The 22,775-nt window shown below is 44.4% G+C and overlaps 1 protein-coding gene across 8 annotated transcripts in view; it reads left to right on the plus strand.

Annotated features, from left to right (window-relative positions):
• DIAPH2 (diaphanous related formin 2) overlaps nucleotides 1-22,775 on the plus strand; it is an 879,031-nt gene that overhangs the window by 637,417 nt on the left and 218,839 nt on the right. For all 8 annotated transcript variants that reach the window (XM_050965017.1, XM_050965016.1, XM_050965012.1 and 5 more), the window contains one exon: nucleotides 12,146-12,311. In XM_050965017.1, coding sequence (XP_050820974.1) covers nucleotides 12,146-12,311 — 166 coding nt within the window. The remainder of the gene's footprint in view (nucleotides 1-12,145; nucleotides 12,312-22,775) is intronic.

Consider the following 22,775-nt stretch of genomic DNA (forward strand, 5'->3'; position numbering starts at 1 on the left):
TTTCTAAAGTGTAATTTGAGTTGCATCTGAATCAGATAATTTACCTACCAGTTTTCTTTCCAAAACCACCTAATTCCAATTAGATAGGACTAAATTATTTCAAAAATCTCCTACAATAACTCCTCAGTTAAAATTGTCCTGGTTAATGTTATTTCGTAATGTTCTATCAATTAGAGAACATGTTTGTTTAAAGTTGTGCAATGCTCTCTTATAACGTTGTTTGTCAGCTGCCTGCTTTGTCCACTGCTTGCAGAAAGAGCAACCCACTGGATGTGGCTGGTGGGGGCATGGAACCCAGGTAGACCGGAAACCCACCTATCAGCTCCCTGCTCCCCTAAGTTCCCTGTGCAGTAGCCACTCAGCAGGCTATCAATTGTCAGGCAGTTCAGCTGTCCCTCCCCTCACTGCCATGTGTTGCTCCTGCCCTCTGCCTTGGAGCTGCTCCCCAGAGCCTCCTACTTTCTGTGCGGGGGAGGGGGTGGGAAGAGGTGCTAATGTCAGGATGTTCTCCCTCCTCCCCGCTTCTGTACCCCTTCTCCTCAGAGCAGGGGTGGGAGAGGGAACCCTACAGGGCTCAGGACTGAGGGAGAGGGAGCTTGCTGGCAGCAGCTGCTGTCTCAACGTGCTGGTCTACTTAAAAAGGTAAAAAGAACAGTACTTGTGGCACCTTAGAGACTAACAAATTTATTTGAGCATAAGCTTTTGTGGGCTACAGCCCACTTCTTCGGATGCGTAGTAAAAGGAAGTGTTCTTAGAGTGGAGTCAGCATACTTAAAGGGGCAATGTGCATCTCTCTCTCTCACACACCATATGTGTGTCTATCTCTCTCTGCCATGCGGTCTCCCCTCCCTCCATTCCTAATGCCTTGTAGAGTGTGAGGCTACATTAACAACGTGTCAACCCTTGAGGGTTGTGCTAGTCATCATTTAGCAGTAAGGCATTTCTTGGGAAATATCCCTTCCTCTTCCACCCTTTAACTTCACCACCTCAACGAAGCTTCACAATCACCTGTGCTGTGTACAGTATTAAATTGTTTGTTTAAAACTTTGTGTATATGTATGTGTGTGTGTGTGTGTGTGTGTGTATATATATATATATAATATAGTATTTTGTCTGGTGAAAACTATTTCCCTGGAACCTAACACACACACACATTTACATTAATTCTTATGGGGAAATCGGATTCACTTAACATCGGTTCACTTAAAGTAGCATTTTCCAGGACCTTAACTGCAGCGTTAAGCGAGGAGTTACTCTACTCTCTTTGTTTAATTTGTGGACAGATCTAAAGGTTCTGCTATTTCTACCCAAAGGCTACTGAAATGGATTTCTGGTTGTATTATTGCTTGTTACAGTGCCTCCAGCATTCTGCCTTCTTCTGGTGTGTCAGCTCGTTCTGAAAGGTCAACATCTATGGCGCTACTTAAAAATGTCCCAGTTTCTGAGATCTGCTGAACAGCTACTTGGTTCTCTGTACATAGCTTTTCCAAGCACTATGATCTAGTCGATGCCTCTAGATCTGAAGTGACAGTTGGCAAAGCAGTTTTCTCCATACTGGATTTGATTCCAAAGCTCCCTCATCCTTATGGGGATATGACTTGGGAATCACCTGAAGTGCAGCTTGGGGACACAACTTAAAGAAGAAAGAGAATTTACTCTCTGTGATGGGTGTTCACCACACACAGGAGTGGAAGGAGTTAATGGAGGCCTCATGGGCCTGCCACACCCCAGAAAGGAGCAGCGGCCTAGCGAGGCAGCACAGAGAACAGCCATTCAGGGTCCAGCAAACTACAACTCTACCCCGATATAATGTGGTCCGATATAACGTGAATTCGGATATAATGCAATAAAGCAGCCCTCTGGGGGACTGGGCTGCTTTACCTCATTATATCTGAATTCGTGTTACTGCAAGCAGTTCCTCTGCGCCTGCCTGTTACTTGCTCCGGCCCTCCCCAGGGGCCACCAACCCAAGCTCAGCTCCGCTCTGCCTCCTCCCACAAGTGTGCCGCAACTCCGCTTCACCCCCATCCCAGGCTTGCTGTGCCAATCAGCTGTTTGGCGTACATGGGAGGAGGAGAAGCAGAGCAGAGGTGAGCTGAGGCAGGGGGCCACAGAAAGTAAGGGAGAGGGCACAGAGGAACTGCTCCACACCCCAGCTCACCTCTGCTCCACCGCCTCCTTCTCCCACAAGCACGACACTCAGCTCTGCTTCTCCTCCCTCCCAGGCTTGCCACGCCACTCCCCACCCCCCTTCCAGGCTTGCTGGGCAGTGAAACCTATCCCTGGAAGGAGGAAACACAGATGATGACATGGCTGGAGAGCCAAGTCAGGAAAAATGTGTGGTTTTGGAGTGACACAGTCTGCAGGCAGAGACGACAACAGGAGAGGCACCACCAGAAGAGGGTGCACTGGCTGTCAGGGCTGATCCCCAAGACAGCCAGCAGGAGGCGACACCATGGTGAGTGAACTCTCTCAAACTCACCCTGTATAATACTTATGGGTGCTCCACTACCTACCCTCCTTGCCCTCTGCTTTGGAGTTTCCTCTGAGACTCGGCAGTGGAGAAGAAACTACAGGAAACAAGCATATTGACAGCGCATGTGTGGCCAAATGGACACTGCTAATGAAAATCTCTGATTGAAGGCACATAGAGTGCATGCACACCTGAAGTAGAATGAGCACCCATGGGGGACATATGCTGAAGAACTACAGTGAGTGTAACTCCTTTCTTTTAAAATGAATAGTTGAGAGTTTCCCCTGAGGAAAAGAGCTGATTCTCTCAGTTGGTCTTTGAGTGAAGAGTACTTTCCTCATACTTTCTGAGAGCAGGGCTCAAACCGGGCTTTTTAACATTTTGGAGTGGTGAGGTCTTTTTTGTGCATTAAGCTGTAATGGTGCACATGAGTGATTTTGCTCTATAGTGTGTATACAGTGTAAAAGTAGTGCCATTACTTGCATGGATAAATTGTCATCAACAACTCATTTTAAGCCAGGACACAAAACAGAGGTGGCATATTAACTTCAAGATATGCAAAGTGGCAAAGCTATTTAAACCAAGAAAAAACTATTTATATTGGAACTGCAGTTATGTCATAGTTTAGAAATGATCCTTTGTTATGGTGCAGAATAAAACTTTCTGTAAACAGAATTTTATCTGCAGCTAGAGACAACATAACTGGTTAATCCACTACAGTTTTGGAGGCTTAACTTTGTCATGTGATCAAATATGAAAATTCCATGCTGAGTTCAGATTTTTATGATCAACAGATATTGTTGATGGGTTCTTGGTAATCCTTTAGTGGACATATTAGACCCATACATTTTTGTGGGGGGTTGGGGAGAAGTGTCTTAACACTTGAATAGTAAAAACGTTGCTAGTTGTGTTTAAAATGAATTACATGAAGCACAAAAGGGGCTTTGTATAGCAATCAGTTTTCAGTGATATTCATTCTTCTCTAAAATCTATATAGTTCATTATATGTTCTTTTTCTGGCTTTCTCTCTGCTTGTTTTATTGTTGTTAATTATTCTGCTTGGATGTTGTAGCTCATATTAGTCATCCAAAAATAATTCAGCAAAGTCATGCAAAATATTTAAAAGAAAACCTGTGAAACCACAGAAATATTTAAATAGCTGCAAAGGAGGAATATAAAAACTCCAGAGCAAAGCTAGTACAAGTTCAGGCTGAAATTCTAATTGAACATTGTCCCAGATGTGCTACTTTGTGCACTGTCACACTTCTGAAACCTTTGTAATACAAAATATATCCAAAAGTAATTTTTTTTTAGCTTGCCTTTTTGGTTTCTGTGATTGTGATTTTCAGAAGAGCCAAACATTCACAGCTCCTATTGAAGTCAATGAGAGATGTGGGTGCTCAGAACTTCTGGAAATCAGGCATTACATTTATGTATAATACAAAAATTGCTCCCCAATAAACATTTTTATATTTTCTAGTTCAGCTCAGAGCAGACTTCTACAATCAAATTGGAAAGCTTGAAAAACAGACTTTATCATGAAAATTTTGATCATGTGCTATAATTAAACGTCATCTGAAATTTTGAATGTCCTGAGAGAGGGTGCCATTGTCGGTACAGTGAGGATATCATTCAGTTAAGAGTATGGAATACCTAATTGAATAATACATTTAGCTATTACAAACTATGAAATCATTGCATAAAAATGACAAAGGCAGGCAGATGAATACTGACCTGCATATTTTCTCTCTTGTTGCCTTTAGCATTAAGGGAGAAAATGGTGAGGTGCTTCATTATTATATTGTTATATAGTTCATAGACATATTTTGCTTGACCTTTACCTGATTATGATTTAGCAATCTACAGGAATAAAAAATATTTCCTCACTGTGTTCCTAAACTATTCGAGTTTAAAGTATATTTTAGAAATAGCAAATGGGTCATCAGTTATTCAAACCCGGCAACAACTCTCAAAGCTGTTTCTTTATTAAGTTTCCGTAGGGAAACTGAAGTGTAATGACACACTTATTTTCCAGCATAGGGTGGTAGTCACTATTCAGTTGTATAGCGTTGTTTGCCATCAAACAGTGATAATGAATCAAATTGACAAAACACCACCAAATGCAGAATCGGGTGCTTAATATTTTTCACCTGTTTTATATGCTTCCTTTCCTAACTTGGCAGGGGAGGGGCAGAAGGAATGATGCCCAACCGGTCCCTGTACTGAGTTCTTTTCTTTATTTCCATTAACCACAAAGCAGATATTTGGAAATGTACAGGTCTTTAGTGGATCCATAAAAGCAGATTTGCACAAATTCACAAGAAACCCTCTGAAGATTTATAACAAAAAATACTATTTTCCATATTTAATAATGGTTCCATGTCTTCCTATGACAATTCCAAAGTGTGTTCTGTACAGTGACAATCCTTCAAACAGCAAGTACATTCTGAACATAATGAATGGGAAAATAGTAGATAAAAAAATCAGAATTCTTTATTTTTGCCAGTGCTGCTTTGGAATCCCACACTGACTGTTGCTTACTTCATCTCAGTGTCAGTTTATTTACTCCAGTTCGCGCTTTGATTCTTCGTTCTCCAGGCAGTAGAGCAAGAAGCTTGCCACAGCAGATATTTTAGGAGTACGCTGTCTTGCCCCATACTTCCCCACAGACCTCAGTTTACCTCCTCAGTGGTGCCTTCTTTTCACTGGGAATTGCATAGTCATCTGTAGTATAATTCCTCCTGCCCACCTCTGTTAAAATGCACTTATTTTTATCTTCTTGTAACCACAAACTTCAAAAAACCAAGTGTGAAAAGGAAAATCTCCCAATGGAATTTGTCTCTAGCTTCATTCTTTTATTTCAGAGTCTCCTATAACAAGTAGCTGTGAGGAGCTATCAGAGTAACTTTTTTTTTAATTGTTATCACAGGGGTGGGTTCTTCAGGGACCTCCGGGCTTCTTTTCCCCCTTGTCCAGTTGCATTGGCTGGTCAGAGGGAGAAGGAAAGATGTTAGTACTCTGATCTCTGTTCATTGCACACTTCACACTCCCAGCCAATGTGACCACAATTTTGATTGTTCTTTCTACCCCACCTCTAATCTGTGGTGGAGAGGCAAATTACCAGATTTTTGTGTGTTTTATTGCTAGGGCATTATAAATAGGTCTTACGTTTAGGTTTGAAATTGGTGAGATTCCTGATATCTTCAGGAAGGAGTTCTGTGAACATGGACAGGCTACTGTGAAACCTCTGTCTCCAGCTCTTGCCAATCTTTTATTTGCTTTGATTATCCCTGTCATTCCTTCAAATATGCAATGTCAGGGTTACTGAACATGTGGCAGCTCAGACCCAAATTGCAGAGAGATTTAGAAAACTAGGACCATGTTCTTGAACTTGAAGTAAACCCCCCCTCAAAGCTGGACCTGCAATTTTTGTTCTTTGAACTTGACTTCCCTATCCCCATTTCTGATTTATGTGTTATGTGAAAGAAACCAATAGACCCCAAGGTAGCAGAGGTGATTTTCCCACCACAGGCATATAGCGATTCACAATCACACCTTGTGCTCCCTGGGTGATAATTATTATTGTATGCTTGACAGTATACAATAGTGTGGCATGTATATCCACCAGTTGCTTAATTTGGTGAGCTTCTTCAGGACTTTGGTAAAATACCAGCAAATGAGAGTCATTTTGTAGGTTTCCGGGTATGAAGCTCGTTGACGAAATGACTGAACATTTCTTTTCACCTCTCTTCCCATGGCAGCTGGGAGCTGCAAGGTAACCATATTTCCCAAAGAGAAAACGGGACACCCTCAGCCGCTTACTCGAGTTGTCCCCCTCCCTCCACACAAGGCTGTTGCTCCTCACTGGAACCCTGAGAAGGACCCCCTCAGGAGTCTGTCACATGTCGCTGGAACCTTGCAGGGGCCCCCTGTTACTAATGTCACCTGTCACTGGAATCCTGCCAGGGTCCTGCTGGCTGCCAGCTCCAGAGTCCTGCAGCCCCTGGAGCTGAAGCAGAGAATGTTGGAGGTCTCTGGAAGTCATGGATTCCCTGACTTCCATGATCTCTGTGACATAAATGTAGCCTTACTTATATATCTTTCTGCGTCTAAACACTTACTTATTTGCCTGCATGTTGGTCTTCCATGTCATAGTAACAAGAGAATCAGACAGCAGTTTTAATATGGCAGCTCAACTGATTTAAAAATGAGCAGTTTCTCGAAAGGGAAAACACTAATGTAGCAGACACATGACATTTTAAAGTGAAAGGTCCTAATTAGCTGAATAATCTGTTAATGGACGTTCCACTTCCCTATCTCTTAGTGCTTTGAGAGAGAGAACATTCTTCTTATATGACTTGTTTAACTGAATGCTTATATTTGAGGTTACTTTAAAGTTATTTGGTGAGAAGTCATGCAATGTGTAATACTATTTTATCTAATAAAATTCATTTTTTTTCATTTCAGTTACTGAACCTTTTTTTTTTTTAATGTTCTGTCTGAAGGTTAACTGTAGTTGAAAATTAGAAGGAAACAGATGGCTTTTTAAATCCTCTCTTTTATTGTTGTTGTTGTTATTATTCTAGACTAAAATAATACCACTTCAAACATTCTAATTTGGTACTCAGAAATTTCTCAAACTCTGATTTAAAAGCAGTTGCCATCTGCAGTAATATTAAAATTAAAATAAGAAAAGGAAGTAGACTGAAGGGTATATAAAATGCAGGTACTAAACACTTTATCTGTGACCTAATAAAATAAAAATCTCAAAGCTTTACTGTGGATCCTGTATGGAATGTTACATAGCTGGTGATCAGATACAGTTGTGTTATTAGCTTGGTGGAGTATTTTCTAGCCTAAGGAATGAAACAGCTAATGAAACAAATACCCTCTTTTCCCCACATGCCCGAAAATAGAAATCATGTTTCTGTGGAACATGTGGAATTTGTCTAGAAACCTAGCAAAATCAAGGCTGAAAATTAAGCAAAGACCACAGCAAAGATAGCAAAACATTCATCAGAGATGTAGCTGTGTTAGTCTGTATCCATAAAAACAACGAAGAGTCCTGTGGCATCTTAAAGACTAACAGACTTATTTGAGCATAAGCTTTTGTGGGGAAAAAAAACCACTTCATAGACCCAAAACATTCATGGAAGTAGTCATTTTACAGTTTGCTTAGGACAGTAGAAGTCCTTAGCCCAGATGTTTAAAGAGGTAGCCAGATATGCCTCTTATCTGACATGATACTAAACATGACATTGCAGCTGTAGGTAGGTGTGTTTAACATCCTAAACCTTACTGGAGCCAGACAAAATAGATGACTGGTTGTCGTTACTTGTCATCCTTGCGCTTAAGGAGACAGTATATAAAACCTACAACAGTCCTCTTCAGCTGAGCAATAACTCAGGTTTCCATCGCTGTCTTGCTACACGAAAACTATTCTTAGTGCTCATGCACACATCTAGAAAGGAGGTGCTTAACCTTAGTCAGTGTTCTACCATGGGAAAGTGACATAGAGTGGAACAGGGCACCACCCAAAAGAATTTGTGGTAGAGACAAACAGAGACACTGGCAAATAAAATTCCCTTCATTTGTTGCTTGAGCAATCATCTTCAAAACATATAATCTTAACAGTAAAGAAAAGGCAGTACACTGACATCAATGGCAAAACTTCCATTGACTTCAGTGGAATCAGGTTTTAAACTCAAGGCTGTATTAGGAAAAGGAGTTTGTTGAGTTATAAATACTGTTATAATACTGTTATCTATCATTTTAATAGCTTTGTAGTTTCAGATTTTGCATCTCAGTTTCTTATTCTTCAAATGATGCATGCAAGTTCACTTTTTTGGTGATAATTGTTGTTGGCTTTAAGTATTTTGGGGTGATTTATGCTTGTTGATAATATAGCACTAATTTTTGAGGGAATATAACAGTGTATGTAACTTCGTAGTTCCTCACATCTTTAATATGTTGCTTTATTTTCTGTAAGATGATGAGTTATCTCATGGTAAAAATATGCCCTTGAAATTCCATTACAGCAACACAACGGCCAAAACATAGAGTGAGTGTTGTAGTTCAACTGCACAGTTCTGGGTAGGCAGATAGAGAAAAGGCCATGAATAGGAACTCAGCAGAGCCTTGTGCAAAGAGTCAAACTTCATAGTGGGCAGTTCCATGGACCATGGCTGTTACTGAAGCCCAAGGGCTATAGTAGTGGCTGCAGAAGTGTCCCTTTTCCTACCCACTGGATTGGAGGAAGAAGAATTCCATTCCCACAGTCCTCACACAGCTTATTTTGTTAAGAGGAGGATAGAAGGAACTTGTAGAATTCTGTAGGCTAATATTTTTTTTTTTCCCCAAGAGAAATTTGCTGAGTAGGTTGTTCAGGACAGTGGCTCACAGCCACTGATGTGTGTACCAGCAAAGGTAATTCAGACTTTAATAAGAAATTCTCTAGTCTGTGTGAAACCCTCTATCCAGGAATGTGCCATTGCTGCCCACAGATGTGCTAGGCCCAATGCATTGTCAATGCCAACCTCTCATTCGTTTGTGTATATCCTAATTTTTAGTGGAGACAGAGCTACTCCAAATCAGTCTTATGTAAAATGTGAGTTTGTAGCAGTCCAAGCTCCACTGTAGGTAAATTGTGAACAACTGAATTGGAAAGCAGTAGACATTGCTGATATATATGTACCTAAAAAAGCTCACAACCTCTAGTTTAGGGTTAGCATGGAATTCTTTACTATTTTAAAAATGTGATTAGCTTATACTACATTAAGATGCACCTTTTCCCCTCATCTTACTGATTTATATTTTTTTATGTCAATGGATGTTAGAAACTAGCAGGAAAAAACATTATTTAGCACTCCATAAAACACAAAGAGCAACCTGAACATTTCAAGACCTTGTAAAGAAAATCTTGTGTAGTTTAAGTTGTCTTATCGTTTTTTCCTGATAAGAATTATACGTAGAGTGTATAGGCAGGGCACAGTGGAACATAAGTACTAGTAGCGAAAAACTCACCATAAATAGCCCAATTGCTTCTTCATTGTAGTGTTTTTTATGCCCAGATTTCTGTTGTAAGCAAACTTTGTGGGTATGTCTCATCCACCTTGTAATCTAACCAGTTTTCCTCTTCTTTTTTTTTTTTGCTTTGCTTTGTTTGCAGATAATAGTGATTTTATTTTTTGTTTGTTTGGCATTCTAGCATTTTGACATACTACTTATACCTCTAAAGTATCTTGTCAAAGATAGGAAAAGAGGTTATGTTTTTGTTTGTACATCTGTGGAATTCTTTTCTTCTGTAACAATTAATATACTGCATAACACTCAGTATTAAGTTTAAAAATGTAGAAAATGCCAGGATTAGACCAAAAGGGTGCTCCAAGTTGGACACACAGTTTATCAATAAACACAGTTCTTATTTCAAACCTTAGAGTGTCTCACTCATTAAGTTGTAGCAGTAATGTACATCCAGCAGGAAAACATATCTTCGATGTACCAGCAAGTTTTATATGGAATAAATCTTACTTGCTCATTTCCCCTCATTCCAAAAAATATTTGCATATGATTTACAGCAGAGCTGGCTCCATGCTTTTTGTCACCCCAAGCAGCAAAAAGAAAAAAAAAGGAGGAAAAAAAAAGAAAAAAGTTGTGATCCCAATCTGCAGCTCTACCACTGCCGCTTCAGTCTTCGGCAGCAATTCAACGGTTGGTCCTTCGCTCCGAGAGGGAGTGAGGGACCCGCTGCCGAAGACCCAGACGTGCCGCCCCTCACCATTGGCCACCCCAAGCAGCTGCTTGCTGGACTGGTGCCTGGAGCCAGACCTGATTTACAGTAAAATTAGTCTTAAAAGCCATTGGAAGTCTTTGAAGAAAGATGAAACGGAATTGATATGTTTGAGATTATTTGGAAATATACATTGCCTAGAAAGAGGTGGTCTCTCTTGGATGGACTTCTCTGTGTTGTTCTTAGAATGCTGTATTTAAGTGAGGGGTTTGATTCCCTCACTTAGTCACAAACAAGGAAAATTCAAGCAAAATATTAGAACTTTTTTTGATAGAGCACTTTTCACTTTGGTATTGCATTGCATGAGGTTTCTAAGATTGCATAGGCTTTTGAGGTATCACCAATACCTAAGTATAATGGAAATGTTAAGAATTGAGTTTCAGCCTGGATTTCCTTACCTTTATTCCTGGGTGTCACAACTTGATTACTTCTCTGTCAGATTGTTTTAGTTTGTGGGTTGAGTGTTTTTTTTTATGTACAGCACAGCAATTTATTCAACTGAAGTTCTGGGTCAGAGGAACTTGTTTAACGATGGGCTAACAGTTTTAAAGGTAGAGTGTTCCTGATCTTAAACAACAAAAGAGAGAAGTGTATTGAAGCTGTTAACAACCGTTGAGGAAAACAATGGGGAAGCTCTCTCTCAATTCTTCCCTTAATAACATGTGTTAACCAATACATATTCTCAGATATGGTTTTCTGAAAATAGATTATATTGTGTTTACATATAAAATGACTTCCTTTCATTTGAAGTGATAATTATACCAAATTTCTAATGAAAGCTATTGTGAAGGTCAAGTGGATCTCTACTTGATTTCTAGCCGCTCTTCAGTTAGTAATAAATATGTGCAGTATACAACAGACTTGTGACATTTTAAACAATGGAAGGATAGTGTGCATTCTTGAGTCCTGTAAACGTCCCTACCATTTCATTCCCAATCTGCTTTTAATGAGAGATTGACAATTTTTATATCATGTCTAATTCTTTGTTGTTTATATCACTCATGTTTTCCACCACATCCGAGGACAGTGTGTGTTTTGTTTTTTGAACCTCTGACTTCAAATTAATGAGAACGTCTTATTGACAGCTTCAGGGTTAACTTAAAGTATCCATTTGCACTAGATATTTTATGTTGCACATTTCAAGTAGTGATTCTCAGATATAGTCCAGCAAGCCACTTCTGCCACAGTCGTAAAGCATCTAGTCTTTCTTTAGGCAGTAACCCTTGTCTTGTTATGCTTGATGCTTCCTGCTAGTCCAGAACTCCTCGGATGTCAAGAATATTTTTTTAAAACCAACTAATCTTTAAAAGGAAAAAAAAGTGAAAAATCTCCACGTTTCAGCACCCTAAATTGCTACTTTGTCTTTATTTTGGGGATATTTGGTGTGAATTCAATAATGGTCAAAATTGGAGCTATAATAAACACACAGAAGGATGTACTCAAACCACAAAGTGAGAGATTAGTTCAATAGTTGGCTATGGGTGATGAGATGCAATTCAGTGCAAATGGATATAAAATCATACGCCCATGGAGAGCACACTGACATTGCAGAAGCAAAATGGGGCTCAGCAGTCATTGCATTATGGCAGGATTGTTTCATCTTGTCTCTATTACTGTCTAGTATTACTTTTTTCAGGTAACTAAGCAGGAAGATCTTCACCATTAGACAAGAAGCCATAACAAGGGGAAGTTTGCAAACCAGTGATGAAATGTTCCTGAGTACGTATAATTCTCTCCCACCCCAATAAAATCAGTAAATATCAGATTAGATTATAGAGCAATATCGATTAAATGAGAATATCATCTTAATTTTTGTGCTATTTTGTTGTTTGTTTTAACACTGAGATGGTTATATTTGCATGATCTTCCTTAACACAAACTTACAGCTTTACTAAGAGCGCCCAAGACCAGTATGAAAAGTTGTCCAACATGCATAACAACATGACCAAGTTATATGAGAATTTGGGAGAGTACTTTACCTTTGATCCCAAAGCAACAACTATAGAGGAATTTTTTGGTGATCTAAGCAACTTCCGAACTATGTTCTTGGTAAGTAAAGACTGACAAAACAATGATACAACATTATTGTTTTTTGCTTCAAACTCTTCTGTTTTGTTTTTTCCCCCAAGTGCTCATTGATATAATAGACTGTGTGTTTTGATCATATAACAGAATGACAGGTTAATTCACAGTTTAGAAACAGATTACATTATTTTCTCATTGAGAGCTATTGATTTGAAGGCCTCTGTTCCAACCTGATCCATTTGGATGTGATTCTTATTTAGGTATGCATATAAAATGTTATTTTCCCTGTTTGAAAAACAAACTGAGAAAAAATACCACACATTTAACAAATGCGCAAAAAATTACATGAAATCAGGTAGGTCCATGTTTGAAAATTATTAAATAAAAAACCTGCATGGTTGTCACTGGTGATGCCAACGTTTGCATCATTCTGAAATCTAGAGACAAAGCTTTTTGGTAAAATATTGCAGTTTAGGAGGCTAAAAGCTAGAAACCTTCAAAATAAGCTTTATCTCTCTGATTAATGGAATCCCCCAAAGCTCCTTTGGGTCCTAAATTCTATAATTCCAGCCAACCGATGTGTCTGACTTTTTTTTTTTTGTTTGTTTTTATTTTATTTATTTATTTTTTTCAAAATAACATGTAAGTAGGGAATCCAGTAGGGAAAAGAGATGGCCAGAACATCACACTGTGTCTCCAGGGAACAGTCAAATTGCCTTGACTTATCAAAACTACTTAGCCATTTACCACACAGATGTAGAATGCAGGTCCATATAGACCCATATTGCCAAAAACAAGCTTTAATTCATTAACTATCAGGATTTTCAGTATAGTGGATTCAAACTGCTCTTAAAGCATAACTTTAGTACATAAGCTTAATTTTTTAAAAACTTTAACTACAGCACATTTTAATTATTTGTAATACACTTAAAATTGTTCATTTTCCTAAGTCATTTATGCAATGCTGTTATAACAGGAAGTTACCACTAGCACATCAGTATAAAGATTGGTCACGAACAACAGCAAGTATAATGAGATATATCCATTCATCTATTTTTCCTGAAATCGCATGATAAAATTTTGAAATGTGGCAACTTAAAGTTGGGCACCTGAAGTAAGTAATTCTCCTCAAATAATACAGTAGCTAGAGGAAAAGTATCTGATCTGGAGATTGTATTCAGATTAACAAGGTTAAGCATATGGCCAAAATCTGTCCCCAGATGTGTGTATGTAACTCCCATGAAACTATCTAGGACTTCATTGGATATTTGCTCTTGCATTTCCTAGAAGTCACATTACAGTGGGAAATTCCATTTTTATTTTGTTTAAACCCTACTATTTAATCTTCCTTCAGACTTACTGGATATTTAGACATAAAATGTCTTTTTACTCTTCAGTGCTTAGCAGTGAATTTCTGGAAAATACATTATAATTGATTTGTCTTTTTATCCTTCAGAAGTTTTAAACCAAGTGGTTACTTCTACAAAAGCATGTGGCTTTCGAGGGGACTCTGGTGGGAAAAAGAAAATTGTGATATTTATATTTTCATTTGGGAGAAGAGAGAACTAAAATAAGCTGTTCTAAACTCTACCAAGAATAAAAATGTAAAAAAAGTGACCTTTCCCACTGAACTGAAAGTAGGAAGAAAACCTATTATATAGCTTCACTAATCCAGGAGGAGCTGAAAACGTCCTTCATTCATGTATAAAGTGTGGTTCTTCTCTGAAAAGTGATTCTGTAAGAATCTTATTTTAGAGTTCCATGTTTTTCTCACTGATATACATATCAAAGGTGTTCATTTTGCAAGAAAAAAGATCTCTCAAATACAGCCCCTATAAACTCCACCTGTGATCACAAAGTTGAGCTGGGGTCTTTCCTTCTCAGTCATCATTTCTAGTAATAAAGACTCAGCAGGCCTCAGATTTGTCCTTCAGTTATATTCGTGCTATCTCACTTTTCAAATTATGAATCCTCCTGCCTCCTCCCGTGACACCTGTGGGAAACACATTTTCTTCAGTTGTTTTGCATGGATGTAACTGATTTGATTATGTTGGTAATAAATGGAATAGAGTCCTCCAGCTCACTCCATCTTGACAACACTGGCTGTAAAATGCTAATATGGTAAGAAGCAGTAATAAAAAGCACTTTTGTTCCTGAAATCAGCAGATCTGTCTGTAAATGTACCCATGTGCAGGAAGCAGATCTATTTAGTATAAAGGTGCATTTTTACACATCCCTTTTTCAGAGTAGTATGGCACTTTATAAAAAGAAATGACTGCAAAACTTATGTTCAGTTATTAATTTTATCCAGTACACTTTTTCTTTTCCTGTTTTGCCAGTGTACATTAACGTAACACCATTACTAATAATGTTGTATTTATTAATGAATAATTAAAATATAATATATGTGTATTATATTATAACTACTGTAAACAAATTTGAGAACAAGCAAAAAAAGTTAAAGTTATCTCTAAGGAAAGAGAGAGTCTACATAACTCATAACAACCTATTTATTTACTTTTTAGAAAGCCATAATGGGTGATCATTTCTGTGTGGAAGTCATTTTAAAGGGGAATAATGAAGATCAAAGAGATAAAAATATCAACTGAAAATAAGTCTTTGTTTCTTTCCAGTTAATGACAAAACTACCATTGACTTGATTCCGGGCTGAATTTCACCCTTAGTGCCACATCCTCCATCCTCTGCTCACCCAAAACTCCCATTGATTCTAAATGCAGGATTTAGTTTACTTTACAACCGCATCTTGGATATTTTGTAGTCTTACTCATATAGGAAATATGTATTCTGTGGTGTAATTCAAATCAAAGTGTATATTATTTTTATTACAAATATTTGTACTGTAAAAATAAGAAATAGTATTTTTCAGTTCACCTTATACAAGTAATATAGTGTAATCTTTGTCTTGAAAGCGCAACTTTAAAATGTAGATTTTTTTGTTACATAACTCAAACACTCAAAAACAAAAATGTCAAACTTCAGAGCCTACAAATCCAGTCAGTCCTACTTCTTGTTCAGCCAGTTGCTAAGACAAACAAGTTTGTGTACATTTACAGGAGATAATGCTGCCCTCTTCTTATTTACAGTGTCACCAGAAAGTGAGAACAGGTATTCACATGGCACTTTTGTAGCCAGCCTTGCAAGATATTTATGTGCCAGATATGCTAAATATTTGTATACCTCTTCATATTTCAGCCACCATTCCAGAGGACGTGCTTCCATGCTGATGATGCCATTTTTAAAAAAAAAGTGTTAATTAAATTTGTGACTGAACTCCTTGGGGGAGAACTGTATGTCTCCTACTCTGTTTTACCCCCATTTTGCCATCTATTTCATGTTATAGAAGTCTGATGATGACCCAGCACATTTTGTTCATTTTAAGAACACTTTCATTGCAGATTTCACAAAACACAAAGAAGGTACTGTAAATGTGCGGACTCACCCTACGGCCCCTCCTGCTGGTGACTTCTGGGAATTAGCTCGTTCCAGCTCTGGAGTGCCCTCTGCAGGCCGGTGATCCACCTGTCCTCTGGCCCCATGTCCCTCCCAGGACCCCAGTGCCCCTTTCCCTGGGTGCTGCCCACTGGCAGGAACCCCTCAGTCTTAGGATCTCCCTTCCCCCACCCACTGTTCTCATATCACCTCAGTATAAGGCTACTGCCAGTTATCATCTAGCCCCATGCACTGGGTCAGACTGCAGTATCGGTCTACTCATCACTGGTAAGGTTAGATTTGGACCTGCTGCCTTGACCTACCCCTGGGCTGCCCTCTGCAACCCCCTGTACCTGTTGGCCGTGTGCTAGGTCACAGCCTGGGGCTTTCCAGGCTGGAGCTCCTCAACTCCTCTGTCTTTCCCCAGCCCTGCTTCACTCAGGTACCCTGTGTCTAGCTCCCTGCAATCAGGCCCATCTCCCTCTACAAACAGAAAGAGACTCCTGTCTGCTCCTGGCTCCCAGCCTCTTTATACAGGCCAGCTGTGGCCTGATTGAGGCGTGGCCCAGCTGCAGCCACTTCCCAATCATACAGCTTAGCAGCTCCCAGCCACACATTCCCCAGGGCTGTTTTAAGCCCTTCAAGGTAGGAGCAGGGTGTAACCATCCTGCTACAGGTACCAATACCTGCTACCTCTCAAGGGTGAGGAGCCCCGGTGGGCCAGCCTCTACTCTACCCTGGTCCCGATGCCCGCCGGGGATATCAGCTGGCGGCTCCTTCATGGGGTCGTGAGCACAGGCGTGTATTTGGTGCGGTTTACCCCTGCCCCAGACACCTGCCCCTTCTGCTGTGTGAGGGAGACACTGGCAAACGTTTACTCAGAGTGCACCAGGTTGCAGCCCCTATACTGGCTTCTCACCAATATCCTGTTACGTTTCTGGCTGCACTTTTCCCCTCACCTCCTTCTTTATGCACTCCCTATCTGTGGCCCCACAAAGTCGCTGGACCTGCTGGTCAGCCTCCTCCTCGCCCTGGCTAAAATGGCCATCTGCACAACCAGGGAGAGGAGGCTGGCAAATGGAGACTCCTGTGACTGTGGGGCTTGTTTCCGGTCCTTAGTCCATTCATGTATCTGGGCAGAGTTCCTCTGGGCGGCGTCCACTGGCTCCCTTGACGCCTTTGATTAGCAGTGGACGCTGTCTGGGGTTCTCTGCTTATGACCCTTTGACCGCACTCCTGTCCCTGTTCTTTTATTAGTTGTCCCCCTGAATCAGTTGGGTTCAGAGGTCCTGTAGATCCTCTCCTTAGGCTGGGGGTGGGGGGATCCTTTAGCAGTAGGCGGGCTTCCACCCTCCCACTTCCCGGAAACCCAATAGGTACAGGTACCAATCTGAGATTTCTGAAGATAGCTACAGCACTCAACCCAAGGTTTAAGAATCTGAAGTGCCTTCCAAAATCTGAGAGGGATGAGGTGTGGAACATGCTTTCAGAAATCTTAAAAAAGCAGCACTCCATTGCAGAATCTACAGAACTCCAAAAAAATAAATCAACCTTCTGCTTGGCATCTTATTCAGACAACGAAAATGAGCATGCATCGCTCTGCAGTGCTTTGGATTGTTATCGAGCAGAACTCATCATCAGCATGGACGCATGTCCCCTGGAATGCTAGTTGAAGCATGAAGCAACATAAGAATCTTTAGTGCATCTGGCATGTAAATATCTTGTGATGCTGGCTACAACAGTGCCATGGGAATGCCTGTTCTCAGTTTCAGGTGACATTGCAAACAAGAAGCAGGCAGTATTATCTCCTGCAAATGTAAACAAACTTGTTTCTCTGTGCGATTGGCTGAACAAGAAATAGGACTGAGTGGATTTGCAGGCTCTAAAATGTTACCGTGCTTTATTTTTCAATGCCGTATTTTTGTACATAATTCTACATTCGTAAGTTCAACTTTCATGATAGAGATTGCACTACAGTACTTGTATTAAGTGAATTGAAAAATATGATTCTTCTTCGAGTGATTGCTCATATCCATTCCAGGTAGGTGTGCGCGCTGTGCGTGCACGTTTGCTGGAAACTTTTTACCCTAGCAACTCCAGTGGGCCGGCAGGTCGCCCCCTAGAGTGGCGCCACTATGGCACCGGATATATACCCCTGCCGGCCCGCCCGCTCCTCAGTTCCTTCTTACCGCCTTGTCGGTTGCTGGAACTGTGGAGTGCGGCTTGCTGTCCTCCACGTACCTAGCTCTCCTGTACTCTGTTCATATCGTCGCTGTAGATAGTTTTATCGATAGTTTTAAGTAGTATATTAGTTAGTTGTTTATTATATATAGTTGTTTAACTTGTTCGCGGGTGGGCCGTTGCCCTTCCCGGCGCCCGGCACCGGGCTCATGTCTGGTTTGCCGGGCTTCAAGCAGTGCGCGGCATGCAAGAAGCCAATGCCGACTAGCAATCCCCACGACGCGTGCCTCAAGTGCCTGGGGGAATCGCACATCAGCGAGAAGTGTGGTATATGCAAGGCCTTTAAGCCTCGCACAAAGAAGGAGAGGGATCAAAGACTCCGCGCTCTCCTTATGGAAGCGGCACTGACTCCGGCACCGGCGCCGCAACCGGCCGCTTCTACCTCGGCACCGGACCGCGCCGGCACCGGCAAGACTCACTGGCACTGTCCATCCCCGGCACTGGGAGCAGATCCATCGACGTCTGCAACACCATCGAGGCAGGCTCGAATGGAACGCCCGGCATCTACCTTGGCCGTGGCACCGCCTGCAGGGCTGCTGTCGACTCCGGGCCCGGACTGTCCGTCGAGTCCAGCCCCTCCTAGCTCCCCTGTGAGATCAGGGGTCGAGCTGTTAGTCCCATCGACGCCGGAGACCTTCGCCTCGGCACGGGACTTGATAGCGCTCACGGAGCCATCGCAGCCTCAGACCACGGCACCCCTGGGACGGGTAGCCTCCAGAGGCAAGCCGATGCTGAGAGCGCTGTCTCCGGAGTCTCGGCACCGATCGCCCCGGAGACGTGAGCGCTCGCGCTCGGGACGCCGCTCGCAGTCCCGGCACCGTTCTCCACGGCGGTACCGGTCGCACTCGCGGCGCCGATCAGCTTCTGCACGGTCCCGCTCTGGCTCCGTTTACCGCCGGCACCGAGACTCTAGGAGCCGTTCACCTCGGCGTTCGGCTCCTCGGTCAACCTCCCGGCACCGAGCCGGTGGTAGGTCCCGATCCCGATCGACCTCCCGGCCCCGCGTCGGTGGCAGGTCCTGGTCCCCACTGCCATCTCGGCACCGCGCTGAACGAAGGTCGCGTTCCCGCTCTCGGCACCGACCTCGAGGCAGATTCCGATCCGGATCCCGGCACCGACTGCCACACCGCTCCCGGTCCCGATCCCGGCACCGATATGGGTCGCGGCACCGATCCTCGGCACCGAGGGGAGCATCGGCATTGGCATATGGAGAGGCCTATCAAACTGGCTCAGCGCCTCCGTGGCCTTCAAGGGAACCATCTGTGTCCTCTCAGGCAGAGAGCGCCTATGCATTGGGCCAGGACAGACACTCGGCCCTGTTTCAGGACCCTCTGCCTCAGGAACGAGGGCCTCAACAGTGGGGGTTTTGGACCCCATGGGCGTACCACCAAGCCCAAGGTCCACAACATGTTACTCCCTGCCCTGCGGCGGAGCGCAGGCCACCAGAGGCAACGGTGTCTAGACCCCCTCCCTCCCCGGAAGCTGAAGACAGGTCCAGCCACCAGGACCCAGAGCTCCCTCCAGTGACGGAGGTGCAGCCCCAGACAGAACCCCCTGTGGACGCTCCGTTGCCGGGGGTTTCCTCGTCATCTTCCCCGGATGAGGCAGTGGCGGGTACCTTGTCCTCCAGCCCTCCCCCTCTAGACCTTAGGGCACACCAGGACCTCCTCCGATGAGTGGCACAAAACCTGGACATTCAAGCAGAGGAGGTCTCTGAAATCGAGGACCCGGTGGTGAGCATCCTCTCCGCCGACGCGCCCACCAGAGTGGCCCTGCCTTTTATCAAGACTGTTCAGGCCAACGCCGCTACTATTTGGCAGTCACCGGCCTCCATCCCTCCGACCGCTCGAGGGGTGGAAAGGAAGTACATGGCCCCCTCCAAGGGCTATGAATACCTGCACGTTCACCCGACACCTTGTTCCCTTGTGGTCCAGTCGGTGAACGACAGGGAGCGCCACGGTCAAGAGGCCCCGGCACCCAAATCGAAGGAGGCGAGATGGATGGACCTCCTGGGCCGCAAGGTCTATTCAGCAGGGGTGCTGCAGCTCAGGATCTCGAACCAGCAGGCCCTCCTTAGCCGCTACTCCTTTAACTCTTGGGTAGCGGCGGGGAAATTTGCAGAGCTGTTACCACAGGACGCCCGCCAGGAGTTTACCACCATCCTGGATGAGGGCAAGAAAGTAGCGAGGACATCGCTACAAGCCTCTTTAGATGTTGCGGACTCGGCTGCTCGGACCCTTGCCTCGGGGCTCACGATGCGCCGAATTTCCTGGCTGCAGGTCTCTGGCCTTCCACCGGAGCTCCAACATACTATCCAGGACCTCCCCTTCGAAGGCCAGGGCCTGTTTTCCGCTAAAACAGACCCCAGACTAAAGGACCTTAAGGACAATAGGGTCATAATACGGTCGCTGGGGATGCATACGCCTGCGACACGGCGCAGGCCATTCCGGCAGCAGAACCAGTAGCAGCAGCGTTGGCCGTATCCTCAGTTCCGTCCGCGGCAGGACCTCACTAGGCGCCGCGGCAGGAACAACCGACGCAGGCAGTCAGGTGGCCAAACGGGGCAGAACCAAGGCTCCGCCAAGGCCCCTCCTGGACCTAAGCCTTCATTTTGAAGGTGCGCCCGAGGGCGCAGTACCAGTTTCCCTTCCGGATCCTTCCCCGCAGTTTTCCAACCGTCTTTCTTTTTTTCCTCCCGGCGTGGACCCAAATAACATCGGACTGTTGGGTCTTGCGTACGGTGCAGGCTGGTTATCGCCTGCAGTTTTCATTGGCCCCCCCCCACCCACCATCCTCGTCCCCCTTCAGGGACCCCTCTCACGAGCAATTCCTCCATCAGGAGGTGCACACACTCCTCGTCAAGGGAGCCATAGAGGGAGGTTCCAGAGAGCGAGAAGGGCAAAGGGTTTTATTCCCGCTACTTTCTAATCCCCAAGTCCAAGGGAGGCCTCAGACCCATCCTCGACCTGTGGGAACTCAACAAGTATATGGTGAAGTTGAAGTTCCGTATGGTATCCCTTGGAACCATCATCCCATCCCTGGATTCCGGAGACTGGTACGTCGCCCTCGACATGCAGGACGCTTACTTCCATATCTCCATATCCCCCCAGCACAGGCGTTTCCTCCTCTTTGTGGTCGACCGCCTACATTATCAATTTGCAGTCCTCCCGTTTGGCCTCTCCACGGCCCCAAGGGTGTTCACGAAATGCATGGCAGTCGTCGTCACACACCTTCGGCGTTGCCGCATTCACGTGTTTCCCTATCTCGACGATTGGCTGATCCGGGGCACGTCGGAGCTGCAAGTCCGCGACCACGTCCGCAGGATCAGCAGCCTCTTTGCTTCCCTGGGCCTTGTGATCAACGTGGACAAGTCTACTCTGCTCCCCATGCAGCGGATAGAGTTCATCGGGGCCATTCTGGACTCTACCCTGGCCAGGGCCGTGCTACCCTTGCCCAGGTTCCAGTCGCTGTCGGCCATCATTCTGCACTTGCAGGCGGCCCCGCTGACCTCTCTATGAACATGTCTGGCCCTCCTGGGCCATATGGCAGCCTGTACGTTCGTGATGGCGTATGCCCGACTCCGTATGAGGCCTCTTCAATCTTGGCTCATCGCGCAGTACCGGCCGGCCAGACATTCGTTGGACACAGTCGTCACCGTTCCTCAAAGGGTACTGGACTCCCTTCGGTGGTGGCTGGACCAGTCCGTAGTGTGTGCGGGGCTCCCGTTTCATCCGCCCCAGCCCTCAGCATCCCTGACTACAGACACCTCAGATCTGGGCTGGGGGGGCGCACTGCGGCGCCCAAAGAACTCAGGGCTCGTGGACCCCTCAGGAGATGGACCTCCACATCAACATACGAGAGTTGAGAGCGGTCCGTCTTGCTTGTCAAGCGTTCGTCCATCACCTTCAAGGTCGTTGTGTCGCGGTGTTCACCGACAACACCACGACCATGTTCTACATCAACAAGCAGGGCGGCACCAGGTCCTCTCCCCTGTCTCGAGGCGATGCGTCTCTGGGAGTTTTGCATAGGCCATGCCGTTCACCTTTCCGCCTCCTATCTCCCGGGAGTGCGGGACACTTTAGCGGACCGACTGAGCAGATCCTTCCGCTCCCACGAGTGGTCCCTCCGTCCAGACGTCGCCCTCTCACTCCTCCAGAGGTGGGGTCGTCCCCGGATGGACCTCTTCGCGTCCAGGGAGAACAGGAAATGTCGAGCATTCTGCTCCTTCCAGGGTTGGGAGCCCGGGTCTATAGCGGATGCCTTCCTGATCCCATGGGCAACCCACCTGTTTTACGTGTTCCCTCCCGTTCCACTGATACACAGGGTTCTCCTCAAGGTGCGCAGAGACAGAGCTCGAGTGATTCTCATAGCTCCAGCATGGGCCAGACAACATTGGTACCCCATGTTGCTGGACTTCTCAGTAGCCAACCCAGTTGCCCTGCCCCTACATCTGGACCTGATCACTCAGGACCACGGCAGGCTCTGTCACCCGGACCTTCCATCTCTGCACCTTACGGCATGGCTCCTGCGTGGTTGACGGGCTCCGAGTTACGTTGCTCTACCCCAGTTCGGGAGGTTCTCCTGGGCAGTAGAAAGCCCTCCACCAGGGCTACTTACTCGGCTAAGTGGAAGTGTTTCTCCTGTTGGTGTGCGGAGAAAGGTCTTCTCCCTAGGGGGACTCCCGTCACCACTATTCTAGACTACATCTGGTTCCTTAAGGCCCAGGGTCTGGCGTTGTCGTCCCTCCGGGTCCACCTAGCGGCTATCTCCGCATTTCATCCTGGAGGGGACGGATGT

The sequence above is a fragment of the Gopherus flavomarginatus genome, chromosome 8, assembly GCF_025201925.1.
Source record: "Gopherus flavomarginatus isolate rGopFla2 chromosome 8, rGopFla2.mat.asm, whole genome shotgun sequence".
Taxonomy (NCBI): domain Eukaryota; kingdom Metazoa; phylum Chordata; order Testudines; family Testudinidae; genus Gopherus; species Gopherus flavomarginatus.